Here is a 13,805-nt window from a genome sequence, read left to right as displayed (position 1 = left end):
CATATGGCACTAGGTACATTAGAAACTACACAAGTTTGTGTCTAGAAATATAATATCTCGACTTGCTGTATAATAATAAACAGCTGTACTTGATTGGTCAGGTGACAGTCGAGTAGTTTCATAAATAAGTCAATAAAGCGACAGTATGGTCGTTATTACTCGGTCGATTTCACACAGTATGTCATAATGAGATTATTAGGGAAGCCTAATGACTAGTACAGTATTTACTTATTGTCTGTAGTACCTTTCATATTGTAATTTCACTTGTTGTCCGATATTACTATGTATTCGCTCTCATATTACAAGTTCTCACAGATTGCGTAGTTCCAAGTTCTTGAATTGCAAATGTGACGTCACGTTTGTATGTCATCATAATTATTGATGCTCTGTATGCAATTACGTTCACAATAAAGCTATTAGCGTGCGACTTATGCAAAGAATACAAACCTTTTTGAATAGTCTTGTTTGGACTTAAATATAGTACTATACTTATTGATCTCTTTGCTCAAATTTTGTTGATCTGCGTACTACGAAATCATAAGCATAGCTGACGATTCTCGTATTAGAAAACATAATAGATATTTATGTTTTATAACATCATTCCTAGGTACATACTTCTTACATTTTATCACCAAAGTTTACTAAAGATATCGTGTTTAAATTCCAGTGCGGCGTTTACTGTCTCGGGGCGTGACGCCGGACGCGACGAACGAGGATGGTCTGACGGCGCTGCACCAGTGCTGCATCGACAACAACGAGGCCATGATGCGGCTACTGCTCGACCACGGCGCCAACGTCAACGCCGAGGACAGCGAGAAGTGGACGCCGCTGCACGCCGCCGCCACCTGCGGGAACCTCAACCTCGTGCGGATCCTCATACAACGAGGAGCCAACCTCCTCGCAGTCAACGGCGACGGGAACATGCCCTACGACATCTGCGAAGAAGAACGGACACTAGATGCGATAGAAAGCGAAATGGCAGCTAGAGGCGTTACCCAAAGGTTAATAGACGACACACGAGCTTCTACCGAGATGAAAATGTTGAGGGATGTCGATGAACTAGTGAAGGCTGGGATGGACTTGGATGAGCCGAGGGATAATCAGGGTGCCACTCTTGTAAGTAATTATTATCTATTTTTTACTATACTTATATTTAGTAAGTAAATATATTTAATATTGTAGGATTACGGTCAATCACCGCATGGAATAAAGTAAATAATTGTATTATATGTTTGGTTTTGTAGTTGAATGTGACATTTTATTACACACGGCTACAGCCAACGACCCGACGTGCTCTTAACATTAACGTATTAAAGTGAGAAGTGAAATATCATGCCGTGTGTGTTTAAATAGTAATTACAACGGCCTTTTGTGTCGCCCTACAATTATGTCTCAAGGTTTTGCTAAATCTGGACATAAACACTTTTTATAACTGTATTGACATTTGTAATATATTTCCATTGTTTTTTTGAGTATTTAGCGTGCTTAGCGAATCCTAATTCGAACGAGAGTAAAGAATAGAATTAAAGCCATTATGTGTAAATGGAACCTGTGGCATACTGACTAAAAGTAGACATGCTGCATATTGTATGATTGTACATCTCTTTCCCCTTAAAGAGGTATAAACACGACTGTCACTATTGTATAAAACAAAGTCGCTTTCTTTGTCCCTATGTCCCTTTGTATGCTTAAATCTTCAAAAGTACTCAACGGATTTTGATGCGGCTTTAAATAGATATATTAATTCAAAAGGATGATTTTGATGTAATAATACATGCATATTCCATTGCACCCAAGCGCTAGTCTTTATATAAGTTGAGGTCTTATTTTCTTTGGAATTGTAGAGATTAATCGCCCCTTTATTTGTTCCAGTTACACATAGCGTCGGCGAACGGGTACATGAAGGTGGTGGAGTACCTGCTGGAGCACCGCGCGTCCACGGACGTGGTGGACCACGACATGTGGCAGCCCGTGCACGCCGCCGCCTGCTGGGGACATGTATGCCATGCTTTCAATCGCTTATTATATAATAATTAACTTTTGGCCGTCGGAATCTTGGAGAATTATGTGGTTTAGAGACAAACGAGCACACGTGTTACGTAATGGTAGCAAACGGCGCTGTCCATGGATACCCGATGGATGTGCACTAGGGAAATTACAAGTGCGTCACCGGATTGGGTGACGCAGTGGACCACCGGTAACCTCTCCATGGCAAAACACGATGCAAAAATTGTTTTACGTCGGTTGCCTGTACCATAGTATCACTTCACTCGTGTCGGCTCATTGGTACCAAAGCATGGCACTCTCACATTAAAATGAAATGTGGAAGTTGATACTGAAAATAAAAGACTTCCTTTAGTATCCTAAAAATAATTTCGAGCCGAGTATTCCCTGAGTCAAAAAGCAAAAAGATTTATTTATCATTACTTGTAGATTAACAAGTAACAAGCGAAGGTTATATTTATCCAATGTAATCCAATAAATGGATTATTGGATTAGTAAACTCCTGTAAACACTACCTACACGTAGTAAATATATTTAAGCCAGATTTATGTGTCTCTATACGTAAACGTATTTGTACACATGCCAAATATTATTTTCTCAGTTATAATACTACGTCACGCCTTTTATCCCCGAAGGGGTAGATAGAGGTCACATTACGGCACGTAATGCCGCTATACAATGTACATCCACTCGACCAACGAGGCAGTCATATTGTCTCAGTTATTGTAATAAAAAAAATACTTTTTTGGAAGTGGAGAAAAGATATAACCGGTCACTACAAGTGTCATAACATTAGGTTTTACATTAATATTTTCGGCCTGTTTGTTTTGACACCCAAGCGCGAAAAGCTAGTTATAGGAGGAAAATAGTCAAATACAGTAACTGACTGCAATAAAAGTAAATGCAGTTTCAACATAGCTACAAATATAAATTACAAGAACAAACTATCGCTAGTATTTACATAGAACCTATGTATTTTCCTTAAACATTATCTCGAGCAAGTTCTGAACATTACAGATAATCTATAGAATGTCTAGTGCAAGTTTGTTTTACGTATACGCAATCAACACGCTCGTGACGTTCAGCGCTCTGATTGGCTACTCCAACTTAACCAGCCAATCTGATGGCTAAACGCGGTAATGTTTCGATTGCGTTATTGTAAAACAAACTTAAACTAGGTTCGTTTGTTTGCAAGTTTGTTTTACGTATACGCAATCAACACGCTCGTGACGTTCAGCGCTCTGATTGGCTACTCCAACTTAACCAGCCAATCTGATGGCTAAACGCGGTAATGTTTCGATTGCGTTATTGTAAAACAAACTTAAACTAAGTCCGTTTGTTGAGTCACAATGTTATGATAAAGATAAAGTAATAATGTTTGTTTGTTTTGTTGCAGTTGGAGGTGCTAGAACTGTTAGTACAATATGGAGCTGATCTCAATGTGAGGAATAAGCACGATGAAACGCCAGCAGGTAACTTATAATAATTTGTTTATGTATATTTGGGTATTTATCGTAAAATTGAAGATTTTGAATCAATTTAAATAGAGGATAACGTTCTCTACTCTAAAATTCTCAGTCTTTTGTATATAATAATAATCCAATAGGATAGGAAAATAAAACAGGATCATATATCATACAATGGGATCTAGAGGTTTTGAGATAACCTCTAAATCCTCTGTTTAAATTTTATACATTGACGGGATTTAGTTGACGCACTTGCAGCCAAATTTTCGTGCCAAAAGTGTTTCTTTTCCTGAAAACCAAAAGCAGGGTTATGTTTTTCTCTGAAAGCCTGAAAGTCGCAATAAAGAAGCATAAATTGACCCATACTGCTTTATTGAAATGAGTGTGTTATATAAATATTGTAACCCCAGATATCTGCGAGGAGGGCGAGCTCCGCGCGCGCATACTACGTCTGGCGGCGGACCAGGAGGAGCTGCGGCGCCACGCGGCCGCCGACCGACTGCGGACCGCGCGACGGTCCTCGTCCAGCGCCAGCACGAGCCGGTACTACTATCATCTTTGCTTATTGCCACCTAACCTTTACTGATACATAGGACATCGTATGACATTTATGATGTAGCACTGGATATTTTCCTCAATACCTGTACCCTTAATACGAGTTTGCTTTACGTTGAACGTAAACGAAACGAGAGCGTGTTCGGCATTTTCATTGGTTGATTCATTCACGCCGGCCAATCGTTCGTTTCGTTCGTTCGTTCGTTTTCTTTCGACGTAAAGCAAACTCATTCTAAGGGTACTGATCGAATAGGTACCGGTTTTAATTATGAGAAAAATGTTGAGTGTGTTACTCTAATTCCTATTTCTCATTGAAAGCGATACTATTGCTACTTAATGTGAACTGTATTAGATTACCTACAGTATTGCAATACATGCAATACATACATACATGCATATATCGTTGTCAGAAACCACAACTCCTCTGTGAGCCTTTCCCTATCTCATCAAGACATAAGGCGATGTTATTTTTTTACTATACTCAAATCTGGGTTACACTACACTATAATTAAGACGTCGCTTAGTCTCATTTTACTACAACCAATTTATTAGTACCCTTAAGTTTAGCAGTTAATTCAATTTAAGAACGTAAAGAAATTAAATAAACATTGACTGTACTCATAAATAGTTCACAAAAACGCACGATACGTGCATCGTCAATGAAAACAGAGACTCTGAAAAAGATAGCTTTTTCATAAAACCCTCATGTATAATTTTTTGTAAAAAATACAATAAAAATTACTCATAATTAATCATTTATATTTACTATTGTAATCTTCAAACACAACACTACCTCCCAATAAAGCCGTGGCAGATACTTTAAAGCTCCTTATACCAGCTACCAGCTCCATCACCAGTTGTGACCAAGTTTGGTAAAACACAGTACTCTCAGCAGGGTCCGGTCGGTGCGGCGCACGTCGCTGCGAGAGAAGCAGCTGACAGCCAAGGCGGACGTACGGGGCGAGGCCATACTCAGGGAGAACTTCGACTCCGCTGCCGATGTCGATGAGTTACAGGTAAGTTCATATAGATAATACTTATAATTATTACAGGCAACCTCAACATCTATACGACTCCTCATAAGATAGGCACTAGGAGAGCTGGAGATAGCAGTTTAAAAAGATAAGGTTTATCAGAGAATTCTGTCAATAGGGGGCTTACTTTTAAAACCAATCTCAATTCCACGGCATTTGACTGCATGGTTGATGCGGTGGCTGGGCAACTGGCTGCCGCGCGACGGGTAGCGGGGTTGTTTATTTGTAAACGCACCCACGATACAGGAGAAAATCCTAAAGTGGAGCAACGTAAAAAAAACAAAAAAAAAATGCAATTTCAATCTAATAAAAACTCCAGTGGCATGTATGCTTCTCTTTTTATTGACATACTCTATCGTCACCACTTTGCTTAAGTAATCCTGACCCAGCATTTAATTAGAACCTGACAAATGTAGCCTATCCAGTGATATCAGCATTGTTTCAACTCTTCGCAACGCATTGAATTGCAACTAATATCTTAAAAAATGCACTTTCATCACTGGCTTGGATAATATAGGTCCTTCATTAATCAACTTAAAAATTTACGTATGTATTGTTGTACACTATTATCTCAAAATTGGTTAAACCAAACGTTTAACCAATTTTGATGCGGTTTTCAGCATAGTAATTTTCTGACTTAGGAAAAGGCTTTAGGGATATTACCTAACCTCTCACCTAGTGTTCCATCAGGCAGATCCATTTTTAGAAAAGGTTTTTTAATTTTTTTTGGTTAATTTAAATGTTATACACTTGATCACATAGAAAATTCATAGAAAAGTACCTACTATCGTTGTTAACATTTCGAAGTACTGAACAATAGGATACATACGTATCCTATTGTTCACTAGAGTGACACCTACGTATAGTGGCATAAATAGCAGAGGCGATTGTGCTATTCGATGCGCGAGTATGATATTGCACATTAGATATCGATTAGCGTGAAACAAAGACATTGGCAGTAGACTATTGAGTTTGATGACACTAAGTGCCATACTTTTACCACACATAGATAGATTACATTTGTTGCCACATAAACTAGACTAAAGCTAACTTGTGTCCCACGGTTTGTCGACGACCTTGCGGGTTGTCGGGTTTCCGGGTCGAAGCAGGGGTAGGAACGGCGTGATTTTTAGCCAGTAAGAGTTTGACTCTTCCTCTCGCTTCATCCAAGATAGGAGAAGTCATTTATGTCCCACCTTCTCCCTCAAAATAGCGGGTGTTTTCACCAATTACAGTAAAATGATATTTTGTAACTCACACCATTAATACCTAAATAAAATGCTCTTAAGATGTAACGCACGTTAACAAAAACAAACAATTCAACCCTCTTTAGATACATAGCTGCATCGGTGTAGCTGTAACAATACGTGCCACGCAACATTGAAGAAATGCCATTAATATTATCATAATGAGCGCACATCTCGTGCTCACAGCTATTCTAATAACGACAACAACGTCATTGCCCGTCCAAATTAATATTCCGCTTTCGACTTTCGCGAAGGAAAAATATGAAAAACCGACAATACGTGTACAACGTACAAGTAATGAAATTCAGACGTCTGCAGCACGCACCGTGTTCCGTACACATTATGTTAATGAACCACTTAATCATTAGTGTTATGTAACACTTATTAACATTTTAGGTAAAGGTTTTGTCTGCAGTTTCTAAACTCATTACATTACGCTCTATTATGATTTGTTACGTATTTTTTAAACGATGTTTTCTACGCCAAAATACAAGTAACGTACATATAATGATGTACAAACTACTATTCTTAATAATCATGTATATTTCCTACTTACAACAATAACAAGTGAAATTAATAACACGAAACGATTAGCATAAAATTATACGTAGCCGCACGGAACCCAAAATATAGCGGTGGTTTACTGTGAAAGGGAAACTGAGTGGCGACACGACACGCCATTTACAACGCATTGTTAATGTACCGAGTTTCGCGTATTATTGTGTAATTGTTACCATTTGTATAATTATTACGGCATTACCCACCACAATACATCGCCCTGTGGTCATTAAGCACTGTATTATGTTAATTACATTACATGTACTCGATTTTTTGAAACTAAGCCTATCTGTATTGCAAAATATGGTCGAGTACCTACTACATTAAAGTTATCAGTTAATTAGATTTCAGATGAACGCACAAAGCAACTCGTTTTGCAGCAGTTACTCAGATTTTTGTTGCGAAAAGCCGGTTGTTGCATAAATAATGTACTTTGTTAAGTGCAAAGAAAATATCAAAAATAAAAATAAACAAATTCAACTGATATCATTGATCGAACTTGGGATAGGAAGGTAGATAGATAAGCATTGTCTTTTGATAATATAAATAAAGATCAATATCACATTTTAATCATCAGAATTGATTGCATCTCAAAGTTATTTCAAAGTGAATTATATTTTTTGTTGTTGACGGAAAATCATCAAATGACTTCTTCCGCCTTGGGCGAGGCGAGATTATCAGACTCTTACTGACTAAAAACCATTTCGTTCCTCCTCCTGCTTTACGAGCCGGAGCCCCGGAAAGTGAACTATAATGAGAATGTACACAAAAACTTTTGAAACATCAAAATAGAAATGTCTATCAAATCTAAATACCTCTTTAAAGGGATTCAGCTACAATGTTATGCTATGAAAAACGAGTAATAAATAAATCGTCTAGTCTAGTTGATATGATAATAAACCAGTTGCGTATATAATATGCGGATGGATTTTTAGGTTATCGCCATTTTGTATCTGTGCGTTGCGTAAAGTTACACCTGAGATACTCAAATTAATTTATTAACTTAGCTCATGTTTGAAAATAAAAATTCCAGCCTGTAACGAAGTTAATGACTTTATGCTTGCGAGATTTAAACATCAAAGTTTACAATGTATGTTATGTTTTACGACAGGTAAAACATGTTTTATCCTGGTTGAATTAGCATAATCTTTCGTAATAGTTTTACAGATCTACCTTTTTAACCTCTGCTAATTAGGTTGCGGTCGACAAGACAGATTATATTGATAAGCAGTATCATATAGACCTAGTTTCCTTTAATATTTTACTTGACTTTTATCTTATCCTTGCTTCGATTTCCTCAGTGCTGAGGGTCGCGACCCCACGACCGGTCGTGACCACCCTTCTGCATCACCTCCCGGATAATCATTTTCCATTCAATTCTGTTTCTGGCAGAGTGGATAGTGGAACCCAGTGTGGTGCGGGTCTGATTGGTCCAACGTATCGGGCTACGACAAGGCCTTTTCCCATCTACTTTTCAGGTCACAATGAGTCTCTCTAGATTATTCTCATGTTTCCTTACATGACTTTTATCCTAAGTTTCAAAAATACTACCTCTTTTTTAATATTCCTACGAAATTAAAGATGAGCGAATCCGCTTAATATAGGTTTTACCATTCTCGTTTTTGGAAAAGTAATAGATTAGGTGCCTTAAACGACGAATGCTTTGTGAAGAATGAGAGCAATCTAAAATCTATATCAGAAATATACTTAAGATTTAGAAATCTAAGTAGATTTAGATTTAAAACTCATAAAAGTCTAAATTCACTCACAATTAATTTATTACTTGTGTACATGTGTATGTAGTGCAAATTTTTATCGTTAAACGAACGTGTACACTTCAGCTAAGTGCGTAATTGGTCGGCAATTATATGGGAAGTAATAACACACGCTTTTACGTTCGTATTAGCAGAAGGTATGTGGCGCAACCAGCTTCGTACTCGATCTAAACGAGACGTTTCTTCATTGTACAGACCTACTCCGAATTGTTATTTTCCTTCATTGAAATTTCGTCTTTATTTCTAAAGAATAAAGTTACAAATTGAGTACAGACTTGTGACAAAATAGAGTAGCTTGACCTGCTGGTTTCTATACATAAAAACCTAAGTATACTTGACTGTATCCGTAATTACTACTGCATACTAACGCCAATCCTGTTATATCACATATTTTCGTACAATATTCGTACTTTTTGCTTTACTAAACTAGGCCTAAACGGTAACAGTTGGATTTCACGATTTATTACCGCATTAATATTACTGAATGAAGGATCGATTTAGTCATTGAGTTATAGCTACTAAACTGTTGTTAACAAACTATAAATAATAAAGATATATGTACTTTTGCTCTGTATTTTCTTTTTTTTTATAATAACTACTTATCGTGAGACATAATTAACTAAAAATCAGTAGTAACCAGTAGGCTGCGCGACGTCTCCGCGTCTGTACACGCTGCTCATGATATGAAGAGTCCTTCTGTGACTCGAAAATAGTAGAGCTTTAATAATACGTGAGTAACCGTAATTTATAGATCATTTTCTTCTTTAAACGTCAGTCTATTTTGCAGAGACACTATACTTATTTGAAGAAAAAAATCCTCTGAATAAACTACTTATACTAAATGATGAAACAAATATTTTTAAAGCAGAGTAAAAGACTAAGATGGTAGTATGTAGTTGCACACCAGTATGAAACAGTTATCCCAAAATACTAGACGGTCTACATGGCTGTGTCAGAGATAGATTAATTAATTTATCGCACGAATGGACGAGAAATATTACAGACCTATGTATAAAAAATGGCAATCATCGCACGCTATCTTTACAAGTAATCGGAAATCGTTTGCAATTATGGCAGAAAATACGAGAGCGTGTGTGTCAGTTTTTTATGGGTTTTGGCTCATCAATCGGTCGGTTTCATAGGATTTCTTGTGATTCAAGAAAGCGATGAAATTAAGCGAAAAGTAGGCTATTTTGTTACCTGTCTGCCTCACATGTTTATGCGGCTATGCATCAGCAGTGTCAATAACTATGTCCTATTCTACATGATCTGAATGCTGTACTGATATTAAGTAATTATGATAAAACTGAAAATTTTACAAAAATCACTGGAGTATATGAAAATCCCATCAAAAACATCCTGTAAAAAACCCAAGTCTCGCAGCTCAGTCTTTCTACCGTCAAAAGTTGTGAGATCCATGTAATACCAAGTCGGTTAATCTATTTAGTGTCTACTTGAAGGACCTTCTGTCTTAAGTTATTACATAAGTTATTATCATGCCAATATTAAAAATATTTAACGTTTTAAACAAATAGATCGACTTGGACATCGCTTGATTTGATTATTAGTATGTATCACACTACACAGCACGACGGGCCAGCGACCAACAGGAACGAGAGTTTCAATCGCGTGAGGCGCGAGAGACTAAAGAATCTAATATAATATTGTAATATTCATTTTGTTTTCATGCGATGTCCAAGTCGATCTATTTGTTTAAAACGTTAAATATTTTTAATATTGGCATGATAATAACTTATGTAATAACTTAAGACAGAAGGTCCTTCAAGTAGACACTAAATAGATTAACCGACTTGGTATTACATGGATCTCACAACTTTTGACGGTAGAAAGACTGAGCTGCGAGACTTGGGTTTTTACAGGATGTTTTTGATGGGATCTCACTTCTTTTTGTAGAGCCTTTCTTTTTGTATTAAATTTATAACCACCACCAACCACCAACTGCATAAATAACTTTGTAATCCCATATATTTATATGGGATTACAAAGTTATTGATGCAGTTGGTGTATTTGGAAAACTGGACCGAAATTACAAAATATTTAAGTTTTCCCATGATTAAGACACTAAACTCTATATGTATTCCAAATATGAAGCTTCTAAGTCTGCTAGAAGTGCCTTGGACTTTTGATGATCGGTGAGTCAGTGAGTGACAAAATTTAGAAACTTTAACAAGTTGTCATTCTTAAACTACTGGTTCAAATTGACTGAAATTTTAAATATTCCGTGTTTATACAATGCCGGATTAGTTACTGAAGATTCAGGTTTCTTGCTTTATCCACAACCGAATTATAGGGGGTCGAAAAAGGCCCGAATTGCTTCGAGAAAAGGATGGTACGGCCGTGCCGCTTTTTTTTTGCTCGACTTGGCGGGGGCACTGCCGTGCCCCCAGATAATGGAGGAAAGCTCTACTACATTCGAGTCTCAGAGGGACTCTTCATCATGTTGTTCATTGTCAGAGTTGTTATGAAAATTAAACTGAAGATCATTTATTTGCTTCGGTGCATAACCGCATTTACTTAAATATTTTTGGAAGTTTATTTTCATTGGCATTAAAATTCCTTTTTCATCTGATATTATTAATCTTAGTGTTTATTCTTGAGTAATAACTTGTGACACAGCATGCGCCATAATCTGAATGAAAATTTGGTAACACAAAAAATATGCCGTAGTCTTTATTTACCACTGCACTTTTACTTTCTTTCTCATTGCAGTTATATCAAGGGCATTGCATTTGCCTGCAAATATCTTAACAGCCAATTAACATTCTTTATGCAAGTCACTGTTTCAAATGTGTTAATAAACGAGATTGTTTTATTTTATCTGCTTACAAACGGCATGGGTTGCACATAACTTGTACAATACGTCTGTAAATAGCATTATGCTGTTTGTATTAAGTTAAACAATGTTGGAAATAAAACTACAAACGTATGATACTTATTATTATCAAAGCACGCAGCTGAAATACCGAAATGTTAATCTGATACAACTAAGTATTAGGAGATTAGACAATGTGGACAATAACTTTTATTTACTTTAAGGGAAATTAGCGTTTAGTTAGGGACTTTATCGCTGATAAAATAATACAAATAGTTCCGTAACATAACATGTAGTGCTAAGTAAATAGTAATAATGTTCACCACGCCTATCGGTATGAGCTAAGTGAACGATTTAAACACTGGCCCGTTGTTTTTACGTTCGCCGTTTGTCGTACTTTCTCTGCTTTCATCTCGGCTCCGGCGGTAATTACTGCAATAGAATAATTTATCACCCACACTTGGACCGAGGCCGTGACGTAGAAGTCTAGTAACTCACTGATCTCATCAACGATGTGTGGTCCAGTTATTTATGCAGACACAATCTTGCACTAATGATGATTTAGTGTCATCATAAAGAATTTAATGTACCACAATTGGTAGTAAACCAACTGGGTGTTCAGTGACAATTTCTGTAATGTTTTAACATGTTACAGATGTTGGCCATTCGATATTTCTAGAATGATTTCCATTATTTTTCTCTATGCAAAATAGCAATCATCGCGAAATCAACGCCGTGTCGTAGGCTTGTCGTGCTAAACATTAATAACCCTGGTTCCTGCCCACTTTGTTACTTACTAGAGCGATTGATTTGCACTCGCTTCTCGCTTGTGCACTCTTTATAATAGCTTCACGGAATCTGTTTATATATAATTATTATTAATGGCTGAAAAATTGGTACATGACTTTCTATAACGTCAGCATGCGACTCGATTGTCGTCAAATGATTGGACTAGGATTTATTCTTTTAAAATAACTCTTAATAGTAAAAAGCTAGGAAACGTATGTTACAATAGTAATAACAGTAAAATATGATGCTTCGAAATTTTTATTACTCGTTATGATACGTGTAGGTATTTAGTTTGATCCAATGTTTATAGTACGTAGCAAATTGGCAATCCATCTCAGTCACTAGTTAGTGCATCATTCATCATCAGACGTGGTGTGACACTGCGCACCGGCATCCCGTTCCGCCGGGCGCATTGATTGACGACACGGGGCGATTCACTAGTTTTCCTGCGATTTCCCTCGCTGCGCGGTGGTTGGCGGCAGCCGGCGGTCGCGCACGCGCCTCAGTCCGTCTGGTCAGCGAGCTAACACGCACCGCTCATTGTTCATAAGTTTATTCCTTCGACGATGCATTTTGATATACAAAAATCTTCCTTCGAGCTTCAATTCTTCCTTTATGGTGTTTCATAAAGTGTTGACCATTGTTCTTTCAAAGGATATTGTTATGTGGCTATGTGATACTACAAGTGTTATGTGCTGACTACGGATTGCAAATATGTCTTTGGATATCATGTTTTTGACTAACGACAACTTGCGCCGCATGCGCAAGGAGCCGCAGGTCCTAGGGCTCCGATATCGGGTACGTGCCTACGGCTTTAATTTTATTTTTTAACATTTATCTCATGTGTAAAAATAATAGGAATAATGGATTCGTGTCTGAATTCAATAGGTGTTATTTAACTCCGAGCTTTAAGCCACAAAAACTGAAAAATATGACAGTCAATCAACAAAATTTAAAATAGGACATTAAAGAAAATGTTATTTTGCACACAAGTTTTCCAAAATGATTAAAAGTTATTTAAAATATGTATGATATTTTTTATGTTATAAGCACATACAAGCATACGGATCACATCAACAGCAAAATCATAGACTCATAGTTAAGTACATTATCATAAGTATCATCCACATTAAAAAATAAGAAGAGTACTTAATTTCGTGCTCTACGTGGAGGACTAAGACTTTGTTCCACAGTGAACGTCTTCCGGCTGATGATGATGACTTAATATCGATAAAAAAAATAAAATTTAAAGCTTCTAACTTTCGTTTTCCACCAACATAATGACGACTACAACCATTATGACAAGCAAGAGCAAAGCAGTTGAGAAGACCAATTCTCTCGCTTGATTCTGATATTGTGGGACGATATCCATTCTTTCTGAACCTGCGCCTAGACTTATCGTAATGATCCGGAGCTGCAGACTACCTAGCGGGTTTGCCGGGGCTCCGGCTCGACAAGCAGGAGTAGGAACGGGGTGGTTTTTAGTCAGTAAGAGTCTGACACTCCCTCTCGCCTCGCCCAAGGCAGGAGAAGTCATTGAATGA

The 13,805-nt window shown here is 37.2% G+C and overlaps 1 protein-coding gene across 5 annotated transcripts in view; it reads left to right on the top strand.

Annotated features, from left to right (window-relative positions):
* The window catches only part of LOC118272404 (protein phosphatase 1 regulatory subunit 16A), a 28,452-nt gene that overhangs the window by 7,876 nt on the left and 6,771 nt on the right, over positions 1 to 13,805 (top strand). For 4 of the 5 annotated variants that reach the window (XM_035588902.2, XM_035588899.2, XM_035588900.2 and 1 more), the window contains exons 4-8: positions 668 to 1,116; positions 1,873 to 1,998; positions 3,401 to 3,476; positions 3,881 to 4,013; positions 4,918 to 5,041. In XM_035588902.2, the coding sequence (XP_035444795.2) occupies positions 668 to 1,116; positions 1,873 to 1,998; positions 3,401 to 3,476; positions 3,881 to 4,013; positions 4,918 to 5,041 (908 nt within the window). The remainder of the gene's footprint in view (positions 1 to 667; positions 1,117 to 1,872; positions 1,999 to 3,400; positions 3,477 to 3,880; positions 4,014 to 4,917; positions 5,042 to 13,805) is intronic. The other variant, XM_035588901.2, reaches the window with a different exon arrangement.

Source organism: Spodoptera frugiperda, chromosome 4, assembly GCF_023101765.2.
Source record: "Spodoptera frugiperda isolate SF20-4 chromosome 4, AGI-APGP_CSIRO_Sfru_2.0, whole genome shotgun sequence".
NCBI lineage: Eukaryota > Metazoa > Arthropoda > Insecta > Lepidoptera > Noctuidae > Spodoptera > Spodoptera frugiperda.
Note: the sequence above shows the minus strand (reverse complement) of the source record. Positions and strands in the feature narration are given on the sequence as shown.